We start from the raw sequence: 26,146 nt of genomic DNA, 5'->3' as shown, positions 1-26,146 counted from the left end.
CATGGCCAAGGTAAGGAAGGCTGAAAAAACGACCACCACTGAGTAAGGCACACAAGATAAAACGTTAAGACTGGGCCAAGAAATATCTTAAGACTGATTTTTCTAAGGTGCTGTGGTCTGATGAGATGATAGTGACTCTTGATGGGCCAGATGGATGGGCCTGTGGCTGGATCAGTAATGGGCACAGAGCTCCACTCTGACTCAGACGCCAGCAAGGTGGAGGTGGAGTACTGCTATGGGCTGGTATCATCAAAGACGAGCTTGTTGGACCTTTTCGAGTTGAGGATGGACTCAAACTCAACTCCCAGACCTACTGCCAGTTCCTGGAAGAAACCTTCTTCAAGCAGTGGTATAGGAAAAAGTCAGCATCTTTCAAGAAGAACATGATTTTCATGCAGGATAATGCTCCATCTCATGCGTCCAAATACTCCACTGCGTGGCTAGCCAGTAAAGGTCTGAAAGGTGAAAAAATAATGACATAGCCCCCTTGTTCACCTGACCTAAACCCCATAGAGAACCTGTGGTCCATTATAAAACGTGAGGTCTACAAAGAGGGAAAACAGTACACCTCTCTGAACAGCGTCTGGGAGGCCGTGGTTGCTGCTGCACACAATGTTGGTCGTGAACAGATAAAGAAATGGACAGAATCTATGGATGGAAGGCTTTTGAGTGTCCTCATGAAGAAGGGTGGCTATATTGGTCACTGATTTGTTTTTGTTTTGTGTTTGAATGTCAGATATGTTTATTTGCAAATCTGGAGTTGTCATATCAGTGTACCTGGTGAAAATAAATAAGTGAAATGGCTACATATTTGGTTTTTATTAAGTTGCCTAATAATTCTGCACAGTGAAAGTTACCTGAACACATACATATTCTCCTAAAATGGCCAAAACTAAAAACGCCCCACTCTAACTTCCATACATATTCAGCTTTGATATTTATGAGTCTTTTTGGTTGATTGAGAACATAGTTGTTGTTCAATAATAAAACTAATCCTCAAAAATACAACTTGCCTAATAATTCTGCACTCAGTGTATAGTCTATAATACTTTTCTAGTAATATAATTAAATTACAAATACATGTCAATCCTGAGATCGAGATCTGCTCCTCAGACCTGTCTGATCCATCCTGATGCCATATGTCTGGTCGGAGTCTCATCACATCGCTCCTGTTGAGGAAGACCCCATATGCATGGACAGTTGAAAGTCACACTTAGAAGATGCTCTGGACACTTACAGTAAAATTAGCTCATGTTTTAATTCATTCAAATTCTGTAAGGCTGCTTTGCGACAATGTCTATTGTTAAAAGCGCTATACAAATAGACTTGACTTAATGCTTGGACTACAGTTGACTTGTGGTCAGCACGGTCACCTCACAGCATAGAAGGTTCTGGGTTTGAACCCAGCAGCTGGCGAGGGCCTTTCTATGTGGAGTTTGCATGTTATCTGTGTGGGTGTGCTCCGGTTTCCCCCACAGTCCTCAAAGACATGCAGTTAGGTTAACGTGGGGTGGCCTTGGGCTGAAGTGCCCTTGAGCAAGGTACCTGACTGCGCTTTAGTGTGTGTGTGTGTTCACTGCTTCAGATGGGTTAAATCCAGAGGATGAATTTCACTGTGCTTGAAGTGACAAATAAAGGTTTTTTCTTCTAAATGAGGATGGGTTCCCTTTTGAGTCTGGTTCCTCATGTCGTCTGAGGGAGTTTTTCCTTGCCACCGTCACCACAGGCTTGCTCATTAGGGATAAAATTAGCTCATGTTTAAAGTCATTAAAATTCTGTAAAGCTGCTAGGTGACAATGTTTATTGTTAAAAGCGCTATACAAATAGACTTGACTTAATGCTTGAACTACAGTTGACTTGCTAACTTTAGGACTGCAGTTGTCATGAACAGTTTTGCACTCAGGTTTCCATCAATGAAGAGTTATAACATCAACGAAAACAGTTAAATCTGTTAATGTTATCGTCATGTTGTCTGTCGTTGCCCAAATAGCGGCACGGTGGTGTAGTGGTTAGCATGGTTGCCTCACAGCAAGAAGGTTCTGGGTTTGAACCCAGCAGCTGACGAGGGTCTTTCTGTGTGGAGTTCGCATGTTCTTTGTGTGCTACGGTTGTCCCCAAAGACATACAGTTAGGTTAATGTGGGGTGGCCTTGGGCTGAAGTGCCCTTGAGCAAGGTACCTGACTGTGCTTTAGTGTGTGTGTGTGTGTGTTCACTGCTTCAGATGGGTTAAATCCAGAGGATGAATTTCACTGTGCTTGAAGTGACAAAGTTTTTTTTCTTCTAAATGAGGATGGGTTCCCTTTTGAGTCTGGTTCCTCATGTCGTCTGAGGGAGTTTTTCCTTGCCACCGTCACCACAGGCTTGCTCATTAGGGATAAAATTAGCTCATGTTTAAAGTCATTAAAATTCTGTAAAGCTGCTAGGTGACAATGTTTATTGTTAAACGCGCTATACAAATAGACTTGACTTGACTTAATGCTTGAACTACAGTTGACTTGCTAACTTTAGGACTGCAGTTGTCATGAACAGTTTTGCACTCAGGTTTCCATCAATGAAGAGTTATAACATCAACGAAAACAGTTAAATCTGTTAATGTTATCAGGTTAGCATGGTTGCTTCACAGCAAGAAGGTTCTGGGTTTGAACCCAGCAGCTGACGAGGGTCTTTCTGTGTGGAGTTTGCATGTTCTCTGTGTGGGTGTGCTCTGGTTGTCCCCAAAGACATACAGTTAGGTTAATGTGTGGTGGCCTTGGGCTGAAGTACCCTTGAGCAAGGTACCTGACTGCGCTTTAGTGTGGCTGTGTGTGTGTGTTCACTGCTTCAGATGGGTTAAATCCAGAGGATGAATTTCACTGTGCTTGAAGTGACAAATAAAGGTTTTTTTCTTCTAAATGAGGATGGGTTCTCTTTTGAGTCTGGTTCCTCATGTCGTCTGAGGGAGTTTTTCCTTGCCACCGTCACCACAGGCTTGCTCATTAGGGATAAAATTAGCTCATGTTTAAAGTCATTAAAATTCTGTAAAGCTGCTAGGTGACAATGTTTATTGTTAAACGCGCTATACAAATAGACTTGACAAATACAGCATTAATTTTCCAGTTCCAATAGCTTTCAATTGGGAAGCAACAACAAACAGTGTATAAACAGCTTCCAGTGGGAATTGATGCTGCTCTGAACTTTGTGTAAAATGTGTGCACTTTTGCTCTGACGTCACCCGTTTGTGCGCTCCACGCGCTGCTTGTGTTCTCGTCACCATTTCGAGTGGGAGTTGAAGCTTCCTTTCGAAGCCGTACGCCTTCATTTGTGATAACGCTTTTGAGTTAAAATCAAAATTATATTCTAAGTGTGTTGGGTTTTTTTTGAAAACATATTAATTAGGTTAGTGTTTGTGGGGTTTATTTTTAATTGTGAAAGCGGACTTTGTTGGTTGGGGGATAAAAAAAAATGAGCGTAGAGGCGTACGGGCCGAGCTCGCAGACTCTCACCTTCCTGGACACGGAGGAAGCGGAGCTGCTGGGAGCCGACACGCAGGGCTCGGAGTTCGAGTTCACCGACTTCACCCTGCCGAGCCAGACCCAAACACAAGGCCAGACCCAGAGTCAGCTCGACAACCAGGTGCGCTTATGTGTTTTTAGTTTGTTTTGCAGACTGAATCGACAGACGAAGCCGCGACACGAAATTAGCGGGCTGGTTGCTTTCTGCGTATTCGACAATTGTGCTACTTAGCTTAGCTTAGCCTAGCCTAGCCTAGCTGTGAGGCTAGGTTGTCAAGCTAGGTCGTTTAAATAAGTGAATTCGCGGTACTTTTTTAATTAAACAGCTGTCTGTTTTCACAACACTTAACTATTTTTGTTTGCATTTCATATTATACTGGTTTAACTATCATTTAGCTAGCTAGTTAGCTAAGCAACCTAGCTAGCTTATCGAAACTTAGCGTGACGACCACAGTTGGCAAGCTAAGCTAGGCTAGGCTAGGCTATAGAGTGGAGAAATGAAAATTAGCCTTGGCACCTATCTGATGTTTCACTTTCACCACTTTCGTACTTTCCCCAAGTTAGTCCATTGTAGCTGGGTTTTTGTTTGTGGTTTTTTTTTTAAATATGTATCTGTGTGAAGGTGAATGGACCTGAGGGAGTTCTGCAGAATGGTGATGATGCTGTGGTGAAAACCAGTCAACTTCTAGCAGAGCTCAATTTCGAAGAAGATGAAGAGGACACCTATTACACCAAGGATCTCCCTGTGCATGCCTGCAGGTAGCCTCACATTTTCACAATGCAGGTTTTTTATTTATTTTTTTTATAGCACTTATGTACTATGTAATTTATGGAGCTCTTAATCTTAACTGAAGTAATGTGACACCTACTTCCTCAAGTTTTCCTGTCATAACTTTGCAAAGGGATTAGACTTGAGCTGCTTTTCCGTTGATAACTGAATGTCTGTTTTTCTGACGTAGGTCAGATATTGTTGGCTCCATATAAACAGCTTGGGTTTTGTTTTTTTTTAATATCCATTATGGATCACGTTCATATGAGGTTTTAAATACGCACCATCTGATGTCTGGTCGTATTTGACTCAACTACTTCTAAATTTTCCTATTAAAGGAAGGGTAGGTAATTTTTTTTTTTTTTATTTGAGAAGTATTTTTTGAAATTCTCTTTACATCTGGACAGCAGTGAAGAAACCAGATGCTCTGACGATAAAAAGAAATGTCGTCTTTGGCGGTCATGGCTGTAAAAAGCCTGTCTGGTCATTTCATTTGTACCGACCTGCCCGTGCGCTCGGTGCACATGACCGGAGTCTTCCACAAGGCTAGGTAGATATTGCTAAAGCTAGCAAACTGATCGACAGGTGTGAGTACTAACAATGTTCATTGTTTACATTCATTATAATAATGTTAGGTGTTTCCTTACATGTGAATGAGGCCAAGTTTACATTAGACCGTATCTGTCTCGTTTTCTTCGCAGATGCACTGTCCGTTTACATTAAAATGCCTGGAAACGCCAGGGTCCACGTATTCAATCCAGATCGTGTGTGGTCCGGTGCTGTGTAAACATTAATGCGCGGATACGCTGTGCTGAGCTCTAGCTGGCGTCGTCATTGGACAACGTCACTGTGACATCCACCTTCCTGATTCGCTGGCGTTGGTCATGTGACGCGACTGCTGAAAAACGGCGCGGACTTCCGCCTTGTATCACCTTTCATTAAAGAGTATAAAAGTATGAAAATACTGATGCAAATACTGCCCATTGTGTAGTTATGATTGTCTTTAGGCTTGCCATCCTTCCACTTGCAAGTGGTAAGTGATATGCACTGGGATCACACACACAGCGGCTCAGTCCCCAATCACTGCTCGTGCGCTTCACTCGCGCGCTGTGTGAGCTGTGCAGGGCCGGAGTGCGCACCCTCCAGAGGGCACTCGCTGTTCAGGGCGGAGTGATTTGGAGCGCAGGATGCCTGCGGAGCCGAGCGTATCCGTGTATAGGCGTTCCTGTGTGCACGCGAATCGTGTATTGGCATTGCTGTGTGCACGCTAATCGTTTTAAAAACGTTAATCTGATGATCCGCTGATACGGTCTAATGTAAACCCCACCTGAGACTTGAGGTAGTTGGATATGACGGCGAGGCAATATGCTCGCTCGCTCTCTCTGGTGGACACACTTGCAGTGATCAGGCAGTGTGTGTTCGTGTTTTGGAGGCATGGCTTTGAAGCAAGGGGGTGGGATTTTTCTGGTGAATTTCAAAATGTGTACTCTTGCTGGTTTCTCTAAATTTGCCTACCCTTACTTTAATGGGTTTGTCATATCTTGGGCCATGACATAATGAGGACGGAGTTGCTCCAGTGTGAACATAGAATGAATAAAAGTCTAAAGACCATAATAATCAGTCAGAAGCAACAGGATCACCTGTCCTTTTTTTTTTTTTTTACAACCACAGTGGTAAAAAGTTGCTGTTTTTAAGCTTAAAGCATTTATCTAAACGGAATGATGGCTATAAATGCAGTAATTGAATAAGGGTCAAATAATAATCCGATGGGTCCAAACATGAGAATTGTGCATCATGGCCCACAGTGTAAATGCAGCCTTAGTTACTGAACGTAACAGAGTCACTTGTAGAAAATAGTCATTGTTTCTATTCCCATAGTTACTGTGGCATTCATGATCCTGCCTGTGTGGTGTACTGCAACACCAGCAAGAAGTGGTTCTGCAATGGACGTGGCAACACCTCTGGCAGGTAGGCTTAAAAAAAATTAGGGGTTTTTTTGGTGTGGGGTTTTTTGTTTGTTTGGTTGTTTTTTTAATGTTGTGTTCACATGCTTTTGTTGTTGTTGACAAAGGACGCGGACTGCTACTTAGCAATAGTTAGTTAGCTATCGTTAGCAATAGCGTCTGCTCTGGATAGGTAAAAACAAACCATAAGAACTCGTTTTTAAAGGAAACGGATTTCTAACGTATTATATTACACTTGTTAATGACGCAACATTGCATAGACACGAAAAACTACCCACTAGTACTAGTAAAAAAAAAAAAACTTTAGTAGCGTACAATGCTTACCATTCAAGTGTCTTGTACCGCTCGCCGCCATGTTGAAAAGGTTAAAGTTCATCTCATCTCGGCAATTCGTGCATCAAAATTTTCTGTGAGTTGCCCAGTGGAAAATACCACAAGAGGGGGCGTTCATGTGTGCTTTCCATGTCGGCGTTTGGTATTTACCGTAATTCCCATAGCACATGAACGCACCATAAGTCATGAAGTTGAGCGAAATTCACTCGTTGAGTCAAGGACAGTATTTTTACTTGCAGAGGAAGTCAGATGTCCTGCAACGTACAACTATCTGTGAATTTTAGTGGCTCAAACATAAAAACATACCATATTAGAGAAGTTTACTGTATAGAAGGGAAAAAAAACTGGCTGTAGTTCAGCATCTTCAGATTTCTAAACATTAACCAATGCTACTTCTGTAGCAGATCCTGTGTCGTGGATTATCCAGTAGCATGCTGTTATGTACATTATTTAGCTGAAGGCAGCTCATCAGACCAGAGACTTGCTAGACATTAAGTCAGTAATGCCGCTTTTCCACTACCAACGCGGCTGAGTCAGGCTGAGCCGTGCCGTGCTGAGTCGAGCTGAGCGGGGCTGTTGGAGTTGCATTTCGACTACAACCGCGCTGAACCGTGCTGGCTGGAAGTGGGTGGACACATTGGGTGGAGTTAGCAAAAGTGGGTGGACGTCATGTGATGTCGTTAAGCAGCGCAAACAGTGACATCAGTGAGCTTTTAAGCGGTAGTCTCACGGCCCGAATAGTAAACAATAAACATGGAGGACATGGAGTCGTTAGTGTTGCTGGTCTTGGTGCTGTGGCTTGTTGTCACCGACATTGCCAACAGATACTGGCAAGAGCGTATAGATGAGGCGAGGTGCATAAGGCTCCAGAAATTCTCGTAATTCGTAATTCTTCTTCTTCCGGGTTTACGGTGTTTACAGATCCCAGCGTGCTCGCGGGGCGTGTGTGGGCATGTGAGGACACTCCTCCTCACCAATCAGTGCACAGGGGAGTGTCTGCTCACACCCCCAGCCTCACTCGGCTCGCTTCAGCCCCACTCCAAAACGGTGCGAGTTTTAGGGGCTAAGCAGGGCTGAAGCGAGCCGAGTCGTGCTGTTCTTTGGTAGTCGAAACACGAGCCGTGTCGGGCTGAAGTGAGCTGAAGCGAGCTGAAGTGAGCTGGGAAAAGGGTAGTGGAAAAGGGCCATAAGGGAATTTTAAAGATGGTTGGAGGGAGGATAGGTGAAGTATGTGTCTGTTTCAAAACAAGGTGTCTTTTATCTGTTCAGTCAGTGGCACGAGTGAAGTGTTGCAGTGTTTCACATTAAAACTTCAGAATAAAACATAGTGACCTCAAATTGATGAATGTTTATAGGAAACTACAAAAAAAAAATTTAAATAGTATAGTCAAGGCTACCAGGAGTGGCTGCAATGAAACATGCATGTAACATGCTTGGCAATAGGTCACATACTGGCAATGAACATTTCAAATCTGGAACATTTTACAATTAATCAATCTCCTTGCATTTGTGTTCTCTTTTATTCTATACAGCATGTTGGTTAAGTTTAAATAAACTATAAATGAAAGAGAGAACTGCCACCTGTGAAGCTTGTAGTGAGAGTGAAACGTGGACTTGAACATATTTCTTTGAAAAATTCCCTCGACGGATAATCTGTCGCTCTTTATTTACACAGAAACGTCTGTTGTTCTTTCACAGCCATATTGTCAACCATTTGGTCCGTGCCAAATGTAAGGAGGTGACCCTGCATAAAGATGGTCCTTTGGGGGAGACCGTGTTGGAGTGTTACAACTGTGGCTGTCGCAATGTTTTCCTCCTGGGCTTCATTCCAGCCAAGGCCGATTCTGTCGTGGTGCTTCTGTGCAGGTGAAAAACATTTGCATCTCTTATTTTCTTAGAGCTGAAAGTTGGCATGTCACATGAGACGAAACTTTGCAAAAGGATGTGTGTGTTCAATTCTTCAGTGTGGTGAAACTGAAAGTTGGTTTGATCATGAGCCAGTTTTGTCATCACGAATAAAACAGGTGCGTGTGTTTTTAAATAAGCTTGGCTTACATGCCAGAAATGTTGAATAACCCGATGTCTGAATTTACCGACTATACGTTTGATACCAGGGCACCTGCGAGACTTGGAAATTCTTCTCAAACTTTTATGCAAACTGAAGAAAAGGGCCCTCCACCTGCATTCTGACAAACGATGGAATCAATCAGTTGAAACGACAGGGCGTCACATTGCTTTGGATACTGTTTAAATGTTGTTGTGATGTTCTCTGGTCAAAATGAGAGCATGTACTGCTCAGGAATGCAGCTTAAGTTACAGGGCACAACTCTGATTTCTGGCTGAAAAGATGAGACCTTTTTATACGCAAGAGACCAGATAGAGTTTGTCTTGGAGCACACTATGGACAAGAGGGTTCTGACCATCATTAGATGAACGCATTCATGACAGGATGTCTACAGTACTTGTTACAAGGAGTAGTGAGGATGATCCCCCCCCCCATAGAGAAACGCATAGCAGTGTTCACTGTTTAACTAACATTAATGTTGAGAGGTGGTAGAGAGAGGGAGAAAGAAAACAGGATCAAGTAAAGAAGAGAGATGTGTTAAAACAGTGATCACTGATCCGTGAGCTACAGCTGGAGTGATGGTTCTGTTTGTTATAGAATCAGGTTCCTCCCCTTTCTACATCCTGAGCCTAGTCTGAACAATGGTTAAAGTTGAGAGAGAGAGGAGAGGGGGGGGAACACTGTCTGTTGACAAAAGTGAGTTCTCAAACTGTGTATCCACATGGGTGTGTTTGTGTGTTTAGGCAGCCATGTGCCAGTCAGAGCAGCCTGAAGGATATTAACTGGGACAGCTCCCAGTGGCAGCCTCTGATCCAGGACCGGTGCTTTCTGTCCTGGCTGGTGAAGATCCCATCTGAGCAGGAGCAGCTCAGGGCACGCCAGATCACCGCTCAGCAGATCAACAAACTGGAGGAGCTCTGGAAGGTAACCGAACGCACGATGAAGAATGAGTGTTTGGAGTATGAGCTAAGTAACTTTGAAGTGTGGATGACGAAGCTATTCTTTCCAGATGTGAGATTTTGTTGATTTGTCAGTTCTGTAACATGTTCAAGAGCTTCTCTGAACTTGTCCTTTTGTGTGAACATTGCATGTCTTGTAGTAATATCGTGAGAATGCTTTTTAAGCTGGTCTTAAATGCCTGAGTGAGTGGCCTTGATCCTTGTAATTTTGGTCTCTGGTTTGCAGGAGAATCCAACTGCGACGCTTGAGGATTTGGAGAAGCCTGGTGTGGATGAAGAGCCTCAGCATGTGCTGCTACGCTATGAAGACGCCTACCAGTATCAGAACATCTTTGGGCCATTGGTCAAACTTGAAGCAGACTATGACAAGAAGCTTAAAGAGTCCCAGGTGCTCTGACAAAACGCCTTTTTTTTTTTTTTTCCTCTCTCAACTTTCTTACTCTCCATTTTAGGGATGTTGACCGATGACCGTTTGACCGATGGTTGACCAAATCAACGTCAACCGGTTAATTTTTTTTTGGTTGTCGGTTAAAAAATCAATCGTTTTGGAGCGGAGAACCTGGAATTCTGTGTTGTAAACGCTTGGGGCATGCCATGCGGTGTAAGGACGACAGCTGACAAATCAGAAACACCCATTCAGTCATGTCCCGCCCTCCCGCTGCCACTCGGCGAAAGAAAAGTGTAGACAGGCTTTTTAGCTTACAAATTACTATTCTGTTTTTTTTTTAAAATTATTATTAGAAGGCACATCGAGTTTAGTCCTGCCTTAGCCAGTGCATTCTGAAAGTATGTTTTGGTCTATAGCCAACAATGCATGTTATTGCAGATCATATCTCTCCACACGAACTAAAGGCGCAGATGCCGACTTTTTCACGGCTGAGTCGTGCAGATCCGGGTTTTTGGGGGGGGGCGTTGGAGTGTCTGGGTGATTTCATCGGAGTAGATTCTGTGTTAGGATTACTGGGTAAGCAAATACCGTTATGGTCCATGAGGCATGGGAAGTGTGAGAGGAGAGCAGTGAATCAGAAAGCTGCGCACATTTGCGCAGCTTCCGCGGGAGCGTGCGCGGCTTTCTGATTTGCTGTTTTCTTCTCATATTTATGCTTCCTATATTTCATGGACTGGTGGCATTTGCTTATTTAGTAATTTTAATGCAGAATTTACTCTGAAATTATTCAGACACTAAAGCCCCCCCCCCCCCCCCCCCAAAAAAAGAAAAGTCGGGTCTGCACGATTCAGCCGTGAAAAAGGCGGCATCCGCCAAAAGGCGCGCCTTTTGCATCCCTGCAAAACTCATAGGTTAACTGACTTTAACCGGCTAATGAGGCTCGGTGGTCGGTCAAGATTTTTTTTAGTTTTCACCATCCCTACTCCATTTAGAAACTAATTTCACTGCGTAAAAAGTATGGCATTTTGTTTGCAAAGTGTTTTAAATGTGTATTTGTGAAAGGAAAATATTGTCCTCAGTGTTTTGAAAGAGACACATTTCTCGAATTTTCTTGTTTGTGTTCTCATTCTTTTTCTTCCGTATTTGTCTTTCCAGACCCAAGACAATATAACTGTCAGGTGGGACTTGGGCCTGAATAAAAAGAGGATTGCTTATTTCACCCTTCCCAAGACGGATTCAGGTGGTAATATTTACTTTCATCATCTTCTGTGTCTACCAATGGTTCATATCCATCCCATCCCCAACTCTGTGCCCTATGCATCCCTCATCGATGTATGCACGGACGCATGCACCTCTGTGTGTGGTTGTGTGTGGGTTTTTTTGTAAATGTTTATGCATCACTATCTGGTGGGTATATACTAAACCAAATTGAAATTAAACAGCATAAAGCTAACTGTTGTGTATTCTATTACAGATATGCGTCTTATGCAAGGGGATGAGATCTGTCTGCGTTATAAGGGAGACTTGGCTCCTCTCTGGAAGGGGATTGGACATGTCATCAAAGTCCCGGACAGTATCCTTCCTGTTCACTTGATATGCATGACAATGCTGATGCTTTAATTGTAAACAAATTTGGTTTATTAGGCTCGTAGGATATTTATGGATGAGTAAAAGTCTTCCGTAGTGATTTTGAAATGCCAGATGTAAATAATTAGCAACACACAGACATGCTCATTATAGCCTGAATGTCATGCAGAATTGTTTCTGGAAGGTCTGTAAGTGATGTTCCTTAATGAGATCCTCTCAGATTATGGAGATGAGATTGCTATAGAGCTGAGGAGCAGTGCTGGAGCTCCTGTCGAGGTGCCCCACAACTTCCAGGTGGATTTTGTATGGAAATCCACTTCTTTTGACCGGTTAGTAGATTATTAAATCACTTTTTTGCTTATTAAGCAGCTGTTCATTTTGTCTACTCCTTGTAGTCTGAAAACGGAACTTAATTTTTCTCCTAGCAATTACCTGCCTTTTGACCATCACCAAGTATGTGCAGGCAGGGGAAATATTTAACAGATCAGATTAGATAAAACTTTATTGATCCTTTTGGGTGGGTTCCCTCAGGGAAATTAAGATTCCAGCAGCATCCTTACAGATAAATAGAGAATTTCTAGATAAATTAAAATAAATTAAGTATTTACATATACAAATATAAAAAGAATAAGATATGGGGGAGGGGGAAAAAAGGTGGGGAGAAGGGGGGGGCAGGAGAGATATTGCACATTGTCCGGTATTGCTTATTGTTAGGCTAGGCTACTGCTCCTTCCTGTCCTCCTGTTCCCCCCCCCGAGAGGAGTTGTACAGTCTGATGGCGTGATGGACAAAGGAGTTTTTAAGTCTGTCCGTCCTGCACTTGGGAAGGAACATTCAGTCACTGAACAGGCTCCTCTGGTTGCTGATGACGGTGTGCAGAGGGTGACTGGCATCGTCCATGATGTTCAGTAGTTTGTCCATAGACCTCTTCTCTGCCACCGTCACCAGAGAGTCCAGCTTCATGCCGACCACAGAGCCGGCCCGCCTGATCAGTTTGTCCAGCCTGGATGTATCCTCCTTGGATGTACTGCTCCCCCAGCACACCACGGTGTAAAACAGGACACTGGCGACCACAGACTGATAGAACATCCACAGGAGTTTCCTGCAGATGTTAAAGGACTGCAGCCTCCTAAGGAAGTATAGCCTGCTCTGTCCCTTCCTGTATACTGTAAGTGTTTGGTGTTGCAAGTCCAGTCCAGCTTGCTGTCCAGCCACAGCCTAAGGTACTTGTAGGAATCCACAGCCTCTACCTCGACTCCCTTGATCAGAACTGGTTGTGACCTTGGTCTGAACCTCCCAAAGTCAATGACCAGCTCCTTGGTCTTCGAGGTGTTGAGCTGCAGATGGTTCCTGTTGCACCACACAGCAAAGTCCCTCACCAGGCTCCTATACTCCCCCTCTCTGTCGTCACTGATACACCCAACGATGGCTGTGTCATCGGCAAACTTCTGAATGTGATACAGCTCCGAGTTGTAGCAGAAGTCCGCGGTGTACAGGGTGAAGAGAAGAGGGGCCAGCACTGTGCCCTGGGGTGCTCCGGTGCTGCTAATCAGTGTCAGACGTGATGTCCTTCAGCCTGACGTACTGCGGCCTGTCAGTGAGGTAGCTGGAGATCCAGGTGACCAGGCAGGGGTCCACTCGCATCCTGTTCAGTTTGTCCTGAAGCAATAGGGGCTGGATGGTGTTGAAAGCACTTGAGAAGTCCAAGAAGAGGATCCTCACTGTGCCATTTCCCTTATCTAGATGCGAGTGGGCTTGGTGTAGCAGGTAGAGGATGGTGTCTTCCACACTGACACCTGCCCGGTACGCAAACTGCAGACAGTCCTGGGCATGTTGTACCTGGGGTGTGAGGAGGCTGAGGAAGAGCTGCTCCAACGTCTTCATCAGATGTGAAGTGAGTGCCACCGGTCGGAAGTCGTTCAGCTCGCTGGGCCGATTCTTTTTGGGAACTGGAACGATACATGATGTCTTCCAGAGGATGGGCACTCTCCCCAGCTGCAGGCTAAGGTTGAAAATGCATTGGAGTGGTTCACCCAGTTCAGCAGCACAGGTCTTCAGTAGTCGGGGACACACCTTGTCCGGGCCTGCTGCTTTCCTGGGGTGAAGCTTCCTCAGTTGACCTCTGACCTGGTCTGCAGTAATGCATGGAGGAGTCTGTGTTGAGGAGGGGGCTGCTGTGATGACTGGGGGGAGGTGTGTTGAGGGAAGAAGGAGAGATGGCTGCAGTGAGGGAGGGAGGGAGGGAGGGAGGGTGGGGGGGACGTGGGCTGGTTGAACCGATTGAAAGTCATTCAAGTTATTCGCCCTCTCCACTGTCCCCTCAACAACTCTGGTCTTTGTGTTGTGGCCTGTGATGGTTTTCACACCTTCCCAGACCTCCCTCATGCTGTTCTCCTTGAGCTTCTGCTCCACCTTTCTCCTGTAGCTGTCCTTCGCTTCCCTCGCGCAGCGTTTTACCTCCTGCTGTGCTGCTTTCATTGCCTCCCTATCCCTGCTCCTGAAGGCGGCCTTCTTCCTGTTGAGGACAGCTTTGACTTCCTTTGTTACCCATGGCTTATTAGGGTAACACCGTACAGTCTTAGCGGGGGAGACCACGTCTGCACAGAAGTTAAGGTAATCCGTCAGACAGTGTGTCAGCCCCTCTATGTCCTCATGGTGTGGGCTAAGCAGCACATCCCAGTCTGTGATGTCATAACAGTCCCTGAGGGCATCTTCCATTTCAGGAGACCACCTCCTGATGGAGCTAGTTGTTGCAGGCTGCCTTTGAACCGGGGGGGTGTACTTTGGCTGTAGAAGAACCAGGTTGTGGTCAGACTTCCCTAGTGGGGGGAGGGGTGTGGCTCTGTATGCATCCTTCACATTAGCATACAGCAAGTCAATTGCCCTGTTGTTCCTTGTTGGACAATCCACAGTCTGGTAAAAAGCAGCCAAAGTAGAGTCCAAAGTAGCATGATTAAAGTCCCCAGAAATGATGATAAATGCTTCAGGGTGTTGTGTCTGCAGCCTTGCTGTGACAGAGTGAATCCTCTCGCATGCAGCGGCTGCGTCTGCCCTCGGAGGGATGTAAACACAGATGGTGATCACGTGACTGAACTCCCTCGGCAGATAATATGGCCGCAGGCTAACCGCTCCAAATCCGGGCAACATAAAACTGTCTTTATGGAGATATGTCCCGGGTTACACCAGCGGTTGTTAACATAAATGATGAGTCCCCCACCTTTGCTTTTCCTGGATGTGTTAGTGTCTCTTACCCCTTTTCCACCAAATCAGTTCCAGGGCTGGTTCGGGGCCAGGGAACTTGCGAGCCAGCTGAGAACCAGTTTGCTTTTCCATAGCTCGCGGTGCTAAGGGGAGCCACGTCATTACGTCGCTGTATACGTCAGTTACGTCGCTGCGTTTGCATAAACCTTGGCGCGAACATCGAAGCAACAACAGCACGGAGAAGAAGAAGCAGCAGCAACAACAGCAATAATAATGGATGATTTCGCGTTTGTACAGCTGCTGCTTCTCGTCGCTTAAAAATGGCGATCTTTCGCTGTCTTGTTATTGTTGTTGGTCTTAATAACTCCGCACCCCCGCTGACGTAAGCGGTTCTTTCCTCTGGCCCAGCAAAGAGCTGGTGCTAGCCTGGAACCGGTTTTTCTGGCCCAGAGCCATTTCTTTGTCAGTGGAAACAGAAACCCCGGTTCCAAACTAAGCACTGGCCCCGAACCAGCCCTGGAACTGCTTTGGTGGAAAAGGGGCATCTGTTGGCTCTCACAGCAGTGAATCCCCGCAGGTCCACGTTAGCATCCGGTACAAGGTGTGTTAGCCATGTCTCCGTAAAGATAAATAAGCTGCTCTCCTGGTAAATCTGCTGGTTGTTCAGAGCGGAAAGCTCATCAACTTTATTCGGCAGCGAGTTCACATTCCCTATGATAACAGAGGGAATGGATGGTTTTTAATTATTATTCCCCGAAATAGAGTTGTACATGAGCTGATAGCAGCTGTAAGCCATGTACGACGAAATTGAGTGAGTGGAATAACTGTTTTTATTCTATCCACATTCACTCTGTTTTGAGAAACGGAGCATTTTTATTTTTTGCAAATTTGATAACTTTATATAAAATGTCTGGCACAATCATTTCCGCTTGGAATGTAAACAAACCGGTGAAATGATTGTAGCAATTTGTGAAAAATGTGATGCATTCTTACCATCAAATACTTTTATTCCATATTTTGCTGTGGTTTTTTTGTATCTTGTTTTCGAGTGGTTTTTATTTCATCCTTGATTGGTTCAGCAAAACGCTCTGCCATTTTGTTTTTCTCTACTCACGGTATATGAGCTGATAGCCTAGAAGTCGTGTAGCCAATCAGAGTACACAATTGCTCATATCCAGTGAAATGTGGATAGAATAATAACCGATGTTACCTTTCACCTCAGGCAAACATGCTGCACTGATTTTACTCTGAATTGTATTATGGTAGAAAAATCTTCAGTTATTAGAAACTGATTAGTTTCATGTTGTCTTTAAAGCATGCAGAGTGCCCTGAAAACATTTGCCGTAGACGAGACCTCAGTGTCCGGTTATATCTATCACAAGTTGCTTGGTCATGAGGTAGAGGATGTGATCATTAAGTGCCAGTTACCCAAGCGCTTCACTGCCCAGGGCCTGCCTGACCTCAACCACTCACAGGTGAGCTTCAGTGGAGAGACACTTCCAGTTTCTTTGCACACTAATATGGAGTACTTAATTTTATACCTAGAAAGTAGAGACCCTGCTGTGGCCAGCCAGCTGTTTTATTATATTAAGGTAAAATGTTTTATAGGGTTATAACTAGTGTGTTGGGTTCCAATTCTTAAAGCAGTAGTGTTTGTGTTTTGTTCAGGTGTATGCTGTGAAAACGGTGCTTCAGCGTCCTCTCAGTCTGATCCAGGGGCCTCCTGGTACTGGCAAAACTGTTACCTCAGCAACTATTGTTTACCACCTGGCTAGACAGGGCAACGGGTGAGACATGTGACTACTCTTGTTCAGCTACACTGTTCATCCATTTTACATGTGACTGTGATTCTGTTACCCACGCCACAGATCAAGTGGTAATGGTGAACATGGTAAGAGCACAGACGTGTCAGTTATACTGTAAAAGAAAATGAGACAATCTTCACAGATGTGGAATCAAAATGACCAAAGAGCTTCTTTAAAGCTTTAATAATGTACTACACAGATTTTATTTCAAAGCAGATATTGGCCATAACTTGTGATCCCTGTAATGATTAGCTATCGCTATTTTAAGCATAGAAATTTTGTCTTCTGATACCAAAAATACTTGTTTGTTGCTTGTTTTATGCATAAGACTTTGTACTAGTTTTGCCAAAGTCATTTGTGCAAGCTGTGACAGTAAACTAAAGTTAGCTAGATAAATAGGCTTATCAAAGCTTCTGTTGGCCAATTTTGACAAACATCTCTTCTTCTGACTTTACATCAGTCTGTAGTTCCCGTAAACATACATTTCCCTAATGTGGCTTCTTACTCTTTTTGCTGTCATGCTGTGCCATAAGTGCTGGCATAGTGAGGTAGGACGGATGGGATTAGCATGGTAGGAGAAGAAAGGGCATTTCCATATAGTGTGTATTAGGGTTATGACTGTGAAAGTGTTTTCAAAATTTCTACTTTCCTGATGTTGCATTTGGTGAACTTTTTACTCATCTATTACTTTTTTGAAGTTATTTTTATTGGGTCATACAAAAACCTCCCGCACCCAACATCACCTCACTTTTGATAAATACATGTATTAAATAAATAAATCATGATGATTATAAAATAAATTAATTGAAAGATGTGTAAAGTACTTTTATATAACAAATTGCTTAACAATTGTTGTAGGGATCGACCGATATGTTTTTTTTTTTTAGGGCCGATACCGATTATTATGGAATTGGGATGCCGATAACCGATATGTGCAACCGATAAATGTAAACATTATAATTCACATGAAATTAAACATAGCACACACTGACAAAGACCTTCATATCCATGAAATGTATGTTTAATTGTAAAATTGAACATGAAATTTTGTGCAGGGAGATGCCAGCAGCATTTGTACAATAAAGTCAAACATTAGTTAGAATAAAATGAGAAATAAAATAAATATTCACCAATAAAAAAATAAATCACTCCCTACTATATTACAGCTCACCATTTTCAGTGGAAAATAAATGAAAATACACTCTGGATTCTTTTACACTAAGAACTAAGTAAGACTTACCAACTTCAAGTAGTTTTTAAATAACAAATCAAGTGTAGGGAGCTGCCTGCAGCATTTTTTAAAAAGTAAAATCAAACATACAGTAAAGTAGGCTATCACTCCCTATTAGGAGCGGCTGCTCCTTTAAGAGTATATCGCTTTCCGAATCAGAAGCGCTAGCGAGGAGAATCACTTGCGCAAGAATTATAAATACTAGTCACACCTGGCTTGTTTAAATGTTCAAACAGCGCTTTATAAAGTTGCCTTGACCACCTCTCTGAATGGCTGTCATTCTACTGTTCGAGTAGAACTACTGACACATTCACAACGTTTCCAGACGGGGATTTAAAAATGACTGCAGCCTACGTTATACTGTTTCAGCGAGACTAGTTGGTTGTAGGCTAATTCAAGTGCTTCCTTCCGTAAGCTAAGTTTGCCTGGCTACACAGATGCAAATGGACAATTTTAACGAGTAGGAGATGAAGAATGTAAACATATAATGATGTTGTGCTTTTGCAACTTGTGTGTTTGTGACTTATTGCGGCAAAAGCAGCGTGTCCTTACCTTGATACGGCCGCCTTGAAACAGTTCAGAGTGTTTAGCTGCGCGTGTCGATTGGCTATATCTCTTGTGCCAAACAAATCAGATGTTGTGGTGGGCGGGACCGTGTTCTTGAACTCAGAGAGGCGAGTGCAGGAAAGGACGTGCAGTGACAGTCGCTTTAGGAACGAAATGGCTGCAAAAAGGCATGTTATCGGCATATCGGTGGAAATTATGGCCGATACCGATAACCCTAAAAATGCATAATATCGGCCCGATATATCGGCCAGGCCGATTATCGGTCGACCCCTAAATTGTTGTAATAATAATTATAATTGTTAATACAAATTTAATAAATTTGTATTAATTAACAATTATAATAATTGTAATTATTTAACAATTGATTAACAATTATAATAATAATTGTTAATTAATACAAATTTAATTTATTATTAAATTTGTATTAATTAACAATTAATTATTATTACAACAATTGTTAAGCAATTTATTGTTATATAAAAGTACTTTACACATCTTTCAATGAATTTTATTTTATAATCATGATTTATTTATTTAATATACATGTATTTATCAAAAGTGAGGTGATGTTGGGTGCGGGAGGTTTTTGCATGACCCAATAAAAATAACTTCAAAAAAGTAATAGATGAGTAAAAGTTCACCAAATGCAACATCAGGAAAGTAGAAATTTTGAAAACACTTTCACAGTCATAACCCTAGTGTGTATATTCATAGATTCTTCCATTCTTTTGAGCGTAAAGGTGTATAAATGCTCCTAATACGTTTTAAGTAGTTTCTTCAGCCTGGTCAATCATGTTGCATTTGTTTGGTCCCAGGCCGGTGCTCGTATGCGCTCCCAGCAACATTGCAGTGGACCAGCTGACGGAGAAAATTCACCAGACAGGACTAAAGGTGGTGCGTCTTTGTGCGAAGAGCCGAGAGGCCATCGACTCTCCTGTGTCCTTCCTGGCTCTGCACAACCAGATTCGCAACATGGACAGGTTAAAAGAACCTCTTTTTGTATCGCTTTAGACACTTCAGCATTAATCTGCACTCAAAGAGGGTTGAAAACATCCTGGTCATGCATCATTAGTCTTGCATTCAAATTATGCTGAATGGAACAAAAATAGGCTAGTCCTCACTCTGTTGCACAATATCCAAGTACCTTATTTGCAAATTTGTTCGTATATTTTGTATAGAGACAAGCTCACTACCCTCCCTAATAGATTTCCGTTGGTTTCTTTTTTGCAATGTGCTGTCTTTATCTTATTGTATTTGTTTGTCTTTTAGCTCTACTGTAATGCTGTAATTTCTCTCAGGATCAATAACATTTCTATCATCTGTCAGCAATAAGTATACAACCCCAAAGGGTCTAAAATTCGGAGCACCTGCTAATTGCTGAGCGTTTTCCTGGCAGAGTTTTTTGAAATTGATTTGAAAATGTACATGCTTATGGTGTTGTCTGATGTGTTTGTGCATGTACAGCATGCCAGAACTGCAAAAGCTGCAACAGCTAAAGGATGAAACAGGAGAGCTGTCGTCCTCTGATGAGAAGCGCTACAGGGCCCTGAAACGCACTGCAGAAAGGGAGCTACTCATGGTTTGTTTCAGTCTCCTTGCATGCAAGTCTGTTTGGAAGAAAGCATGTGGTTTGAAATGAGAATTAGATTCAGCTAATATAGGCGCCATCTCTGTATTAATCTGTGTAAGCTTTTTTTTTTTTTTTAAAAACCTGTAAGCATTCTCACACCCTTGTTTCTATTGAACACTATCTTTTTCTCCTCCCCTCCCATATCTATGCAACTCAGGTGTCTCTTACTCTTTCTGTCGCAGAACGCTGATGTGATCTGTTGTACTTGTGTGGGTGCGGGAGATCCTCGTCTTGCTAAAATGCAGTTCCGCTCCATCCTGATCGATGAGAGTACCCAGGCTACTGAGCCGGAGTGCATGGTGCCTGTAGTGCTGGGGGCCAAGCAGGTATTGTACAAACTTACCGCTTTGTCTTATGTTTGCAAATATGACCGCATCTAAAATGCTTTTTAACGGTGTTCCTACTGGTAACTGGCACCTCTTTTGCTTTCTCCCTCATCTGTCAGCTGATCCTGGTGGGTGATCACTGCCAGCTAGGTCCAGTGGTCATGTGTAAAAAGGCTGCTAAGGCAGGTCTGTCCCAGTCTCTTTTCGAGAGACTGGTGGTGCTGGGCATCAGACCCATCCGCTTGCAAGTGCAGTACCGTATGCACCCTGCACTCAGCGCTTTCCCGTCCAATATCTTCTATGAAGGATCTCTCCAAAATGGAGTCACTGCTGGTATGTGAACTGTGTTGGGATTCTCTCCTCCCCTCCTCGTGTGTGTGTGTGTGTGTGTGTGTGTGACTGTCCCTGTGTCCGAAATCACTCCCTATTCACTATATAGTGAGGTTGCCATGTTGTAGTGCTGTCTGAATGTATAGAGGGTTCCCGCATGACGTCACCGTGCCGCGAGATTTCGGTAGTCGCCATATTGGAAGACCAAGTACACATCTATGCAAGTACATAGATACAGTGGTGCTTGAAAGTTTGTGAATCCTTTAGAATGTTCTATATTTCTGCATAAATATGACCTAAAACAACATCAGATTTTCACACAAGCCCTAAAAGTAGATAAAGAAAACCCAGTTAAACAAATGAGACAAAAATATTGTACTCGGTCATTTATTTATTGAGGAAAATGATCCAATATTGCATATCTGTGAGTGGCAAAAATATGTGAACCTTTGCTTTCAATATCTGGTGTGACCCCTTTGTGCAGCAATAACTGCAACTAAACGTTTCTGGTAACTGTTGATCAGTCCTGCACAGCGGCTTGGAGGAATTTTAGCCCATTCCTCCGTACAGAACAGCTTCAACTCTGGGATGTTGGTGGGTTTCCTCACATGAACTGCTCGCTTCAGGTCCTTCCACAACATTTCCATTGGATTAAGGTCAGGACTTTGACTTGGCCATTCCAAAACATTAACTTTATTCTTCTTTAACCATTCTTTGGTAGAATGACTTGTGTGCTTAGGGTCGTTGTCTTGCTGCATGACCCACCTTCTCTTGAGATTCAGTTCATAGACAGATGTCCTGATATTTTCCTCTAGAATTTGCTGGTATAATTCAGAATTCATTGTTCCATCAATGATGGCGAGCCGTCCTGGCCCAGATGCAGCAAAACAGGCCCAAACCATGATACTCTGACCACCATGTTTCACAGATGGGATAAGGTTCTTCTGCTGGAATGCAGTGTTTTCCTTTCTCCAAACATAACGCTTCTCATTTAAACCAAAAAGTTCTATTTTGGTCTCATCTGTCCACAAAACATTTTTCCAATAGCCTTCTGGCTTGTCCACGTGATCTTTAGCAGACTGCAGACGAGCAGCAATGTTCTTTTTGGAGAGCAGTGACTTTCTCCTTGCAACCCTGCCATGCACACCATTTGTTGTTCAGTGTTCTCCTGATGGTGGACTCATGAACATTTAACATTAGCCAATGTGAGAGAGGCCTTCAGTTGCTTAGAAGTTATCCTGGGGTCCTTTGTGACCTCACTGACTATTACACGCCTTGCTCTTGGAGTGATCTTTGTTGGTCAACCACTCCTGGGGAGGGTAACAATGGTCTTGAATTTCCTCCATTTGTCCACAATCTGTCTGACTGTGGATTGGTAGAGTTCAAACTCTTTAGAGATGGTTTTGTAACCTTTTCCAGTCTGATGAGCATCAACAACACTTTTTTTTCTGAGGTCCTCAGAAATCTCCTTTGTTCGTGCCATGATACACTTCCACAAACGTGTATTGTGAAGATCAGACTTTGATAGATCCCTGTTCTTTAAATAAAACAGGGTGCCCACTCACACCTGATTGTCATCCCATTGATTGAAAACACCTGACTCTAATTTCACCTTCAAATTAACTGCTAATCCTAGAGGTTCACTACACCTGAAATGTAGCCAGGGCCGGTTCTGCCCTAATCTGGACCCGGGTGCAACATCGCGCAAACACCCCCCCCCCCCCCCCAAAAAAAAAAAAAAAACCACACCAGTCTAAATCAGGACAACCAGTGTTCGAACTATGGGGGTACTCGGGGGATCCGAGATCCCCTGAAACAGACATGAGATCCCTTGAAGACATGATTTGGGAAATGTTGGGGGGTCTCTAAAATATTGGCAAAATGATGTTTATTGACATAGCAATCGTGTGTAACGGGAAGCATTTGCATATCCGAAATGTTGTGTTTACATCAAAGATAAAATAAACCGATATGACGACTGCTGCTGCCAGGTTGGTTGTTGAGTAGCCTGACTGGTTTTTTTTTTTTTTTTTGTTCTTGCATGTGGTATCATTGTTGACACAAGGTTGTTTTTTGAACATGCCAATGCGGACACGATTTCCCCTGATGAGTTATGACTTCAGACGCGATGCGTGTGTGGAGTCTGTGTGATATGTGCGTAAGAGAGGCTTCTCGTGTTTGGAGATCCGTGCTCCGAGACAAGCGCAAGCACCCCCCAGGGAAAAAAAGGGACCCCCTGAAAATATCGGCATAGTTCGAATACTGAGGACAACCATCACATAACTATAACTATAAACATTTTATATCAACTATTTTAACTAAATGGGCTATAATAAATAAGCCTGCAGGCAGCCACGGCGGGCTGCCTCAGAAAAGTAACCATTTGTTCTACCTTAACTCGTTTTGCTTTTTCTGCCTCCTTTTTTTGTATTTTCGACCCTGCATTTATTTTCTTTCCTTTTCTGAAAACCCGATTTGTGTCCAGACATTTTGTTCTGCTACCAACGAACTAACTCGTCAGGTCTCGTCTCTCGAGTCCGCGATGAAGGGCAACAATTGATACATTTTTACAAACAGCCAATAGGGAGGTTGCAACGTTCAGGCTCTCCTTTGCTCACAGACACTCAGTAATGCACTTATTCTCTGTCTCCTGGCAGAAAGCTCCTTGGTTTGCTCCCCTTGTGTCTCAATCACAGCTGGTATTCTGTAGAAAGACTTCTTTTCACCTTTCCCATCAGCTTTGTTGGAACACCCTAACACAGCACAAAAGTTTACCATTGTAGGTTTATGATGAATCAAGTGCCTCGTGGGTTTAAATTCCGCGCGCTGCCGTTATTTCCCCCTAATCACGAGTTTGTTGGTCTTCCAATATGGCGCAGGGTTTGTTTACTTCCGGTTTCCGGTGACGTCAGTGGGAAGGGTCTATAGTGCGCATTATTACACCCTATATAGTGTACTCAAAGTATCCCACAATGCATCATGAAAAGTACTGTACAACCGATAGTCACTAACCAAGCAATACAGTATATACCACCATGCGTTCCGGTCGCGCTGAAAGAAATCAAATCAAAAGCCTCAAATTTGATTGAATAAAAGGCAGCGGCAAAAAAAGAAAGTATTCAGCCTTGATTTAAAAGAACTGAAAGATGCAGCCGAGACAAAGTATTTTATATTTATTAAGGCAGGGCTCAACGTTAACTTTTAAACCCACCTGCCCTGGGGGCCAAGTGAGGGTTAATTTCCACTTTCCCCCCCGATATAATCACTTGCCTGCGATTGTGTGAGTACCACTTTTTTTTTCCTTTTTTTTTTTAATAAAGGAAAACCATAGAATAGTTGTGAATGGCAACATAAAGTGATCACACACAGAGTTGAGGTTTGGTTATTGGTGACTTTTTATTTGGAACGGACAATAACAGTTTTATCCAAAATAGTTTTTCCTGCCTTAATTGATATTTATTCCCATTTCACATGCATGCAGCTGTTGTAAAGTTGTGTTTGTGTAGAACTCTCTGGCTGTAGGTTCATTACTCGATAATGTAGAAATCATAAAATAGAAATCTATAACAGTTTGTATGAATAAAACAATAGGGTGCCAAGACTTTTGAACAGTAGTGTTTGAGTTATCATCCACCTTTAAGTTTAAAAAAAAAAAAAAAAAAACAGTGCTGTGTCATGACAGACAGAATAATTTTTGAGTTTAAAAGTATTGTTTAATGTGTAGGTTGTGTGTGTTTTTATACAGACCTGGCAACCTTTTAACTGAATCAGTGCAGCCGGTCTGTCATGACACAGCGCAGGTGGGTTTATATCATATTTTGCACAGGGCTGTGTTCCTCTGATGATAAAAACAAACCTCCAGCTCTCTGGTCTTAATCTGTTCTGTTCTTTCAGGATTTATCACGCATGTTGCTCCTTGTTGGTTTTATTTTTTTTAAAATATATATAATGCCAGAGTTGTTTGAAACCAACCTGGGTTTTCTGTGTTGAGTAAGGAAGCAGCTTCACCTGTAAGAAAATCAAACACTTTCATGAAGGAGCTAACTTGAATGCAAGCAGAAAAAAAAAAGAGATTCTTAAGCAAACTCTTCCATACTCACTTCTGACTTTTGTTTTTGTAAAATACATTTTAAATGCAACCGTGAATTGCTCTAGAGTTTTCAGGCTTAGCTCCTCTCTTTGTATTCTTTAACCACTCATTTCCTCGTTCTTGAAGCATTTGCTTCTATTTGTTAACATTTCTTGATAGCGGTGAGGCAGTAATGCCTTTTTTCTATTTCTCTGTTTGAACAAGCAGAAACAGTGCAAAAATAACCATACTGAAGACAGATTAAGCCTTGCTTGCATGAAAGACGGTGTCTGTCTGACCCCAGCTATAATTATCACATGATGCGTGACGTCATGCACAAGGGGTCTATAAACAGTATGCGTACCATACTACCAAAAAAAAAAAACTGCGTACCATGCTACAACAGCAGGGGTATATAAAATAACTTGTAAAGCAGTAAATTAAACCGAGACTAAGAAAACAGCCAAGATGTACTGTAATTGCGGATACGTAGTGAGGGACGCTTTTAGGAACTGAAATAAAAGATCAAAAAGCCTCATTTTTGTGGTGCTAGTTCGTAATACATGCCCACTTGGGTATGTCGGGGCCATGTTTCACTTGCCCCGGGCAATCGGGCAGTCCTTAATGTTGAGCCCTGTGAGTATGCAGTCAGTATAATGTATTTATCACAGAAATGCATGCATGTATTTTTTTTTTTTTTTGAAAACCCACCAGCCGACTGATCTGGCATGTTTTAATTGTGCGACAGTAATGAGGTAAATAACTGCGATGGACAAGTGTCCAAAAGCATTTTTTTTAATCTTTTTTTTTTTTTTTTATCAATGAGCTCACTATATAGTTCTCCATGTAGGGAGTAGTGAACGAGTGAGTGATTTCGGACACGGGGAGTGTGAAAGTTTTGAGTTATAACTTCTGGAACTTATTTAATTGCTTCAATATTATCCATGTTTTCATAATGTATAGCTTGAATCAACTCAATTTGAGCCCACAATAAAACCTTTAGAGCCTATATTAGTCACCCAATATAACCTCTCATTTACACCTGATCATTTCATGCATCTGGATTGTGCCCTTTTAGTTGTCTTTGGTGAAATAGACTGAGACACCGTGAAATCTGATTGCTGTATTACATGTTAAGTGAATTCGTTCACTACATTTCAGAGACAATTTTGGGCAATTCCATGTAAATGTCAACCTCACCATGCAAAATTAAAGCAACATGTAATACATCAAAACCACTCCCAGAGATATCACCTAGGCCTGTATTTTACAGATGTGAATAAGTTGAACCAATTTGTAACCAACCTAATGTCACTGTCAGTCTTTCTTTCTTATAATGTAAAACCCAAGCTAAAATCAACTTTGATCATGTACAATTCTATATTATTGCCACAAGCCACAGAAATGTATGCTAAAATCCACAAAACAGC

At 42.7% G+C, this 26,146-nt stretch overlaps 1 protein-coding gene across 1 annotated transcript in view; it reads left to right on the top strand.

Annotated features, from left to right (window-relative positions):
- Positions 1 to 3,250: 3,250 nt before the first annotated feature.
- upf1 (UPF1 RNA helicase and ATPase) overlaps positions 3,251 to 26,146 on the top strand; it is a 36,936-nt gene continuing 14,040 nt past the window's right edge. The window contains exons 1-15 of the mRNA XM_060906310.1: positions 3,251 to 3,613; positions 4,115 to 4,251; positions 6,140 to 6,229; positions 8,257 to 8,424; positions 9,367 to 9,547; positions 9,809 to 9,970; positions 11,126 to 11,213; positions 11,445 to 11,543; positions 11,778 to 11,886; positions 16,074 to 16,233; positions 16,427 to 16,545; positions 19,177 to 19,341; positions 19,826 to 19,940; positions 20,174 to 20,317; positions 20,437 to 20,650. Coding sequence (XP_060762293.1) covers positions 3,443 to 3,613; positions 4,115 to 4,251; positions 6,140 to 6,229; positions 8,257 to 8,424; positions 9,367 to 9,547; positions 9,809 to 9,970; positions 11,126 to 11,213; positions 11,445 to 11,543; positions 11,778 to 11,886; positions 16,074 to 16,233; positions 16,427 to 16,545; positions 19,177 to 19,341; positions 19,826 to 19,940; positions 20,174 to 20,317; positions 20,437 to 20,650 — 2,122 coding nt within the window. The 5' untranslated portion in view covers positions 3,251 to 3,442. The remainder of the gene's footprint in view (positions 3,614 to 4,114; positions 4,252 to 6,139; positions 6,230 to 8,256; positions 8,425 to 9,366; positions 9,548 to 9,808; positions 9,971 to 11,125; positions 11,214 to 11,444; positions 11,544 to 11,777; positions 11,887 to 16,073; positions 16,234 to 16,426; positions 16,546 to 19,176; positions 19,342 to 19,825; positions 19,941 to 20,173; positions 20,318 to 20,436; positions 20,651 to 26,146) is intronic.

The sequence above is a fragment of the Neoarius graeffei genome, chromosome 23 (assembly GCF_027579695.1).
Source record: "Neoarius graeffei isolate fNeoGra1 chromosome 23, fNeoGra1.pri, whole genome shotgun sequence".
NCBI classification, from domain to species: domain Eukaryota; kingdom Metazoa; phylum Chordata; class Actinopteri; order Siluriformes; family Ariidae; genus Neoarius; species Neoarius graeffei.
The sequence above is the reverse complement of the archived record's forward strand: the minus strand, read 5'-3'. Positions and strand labels throughout refer to the sequence as shown.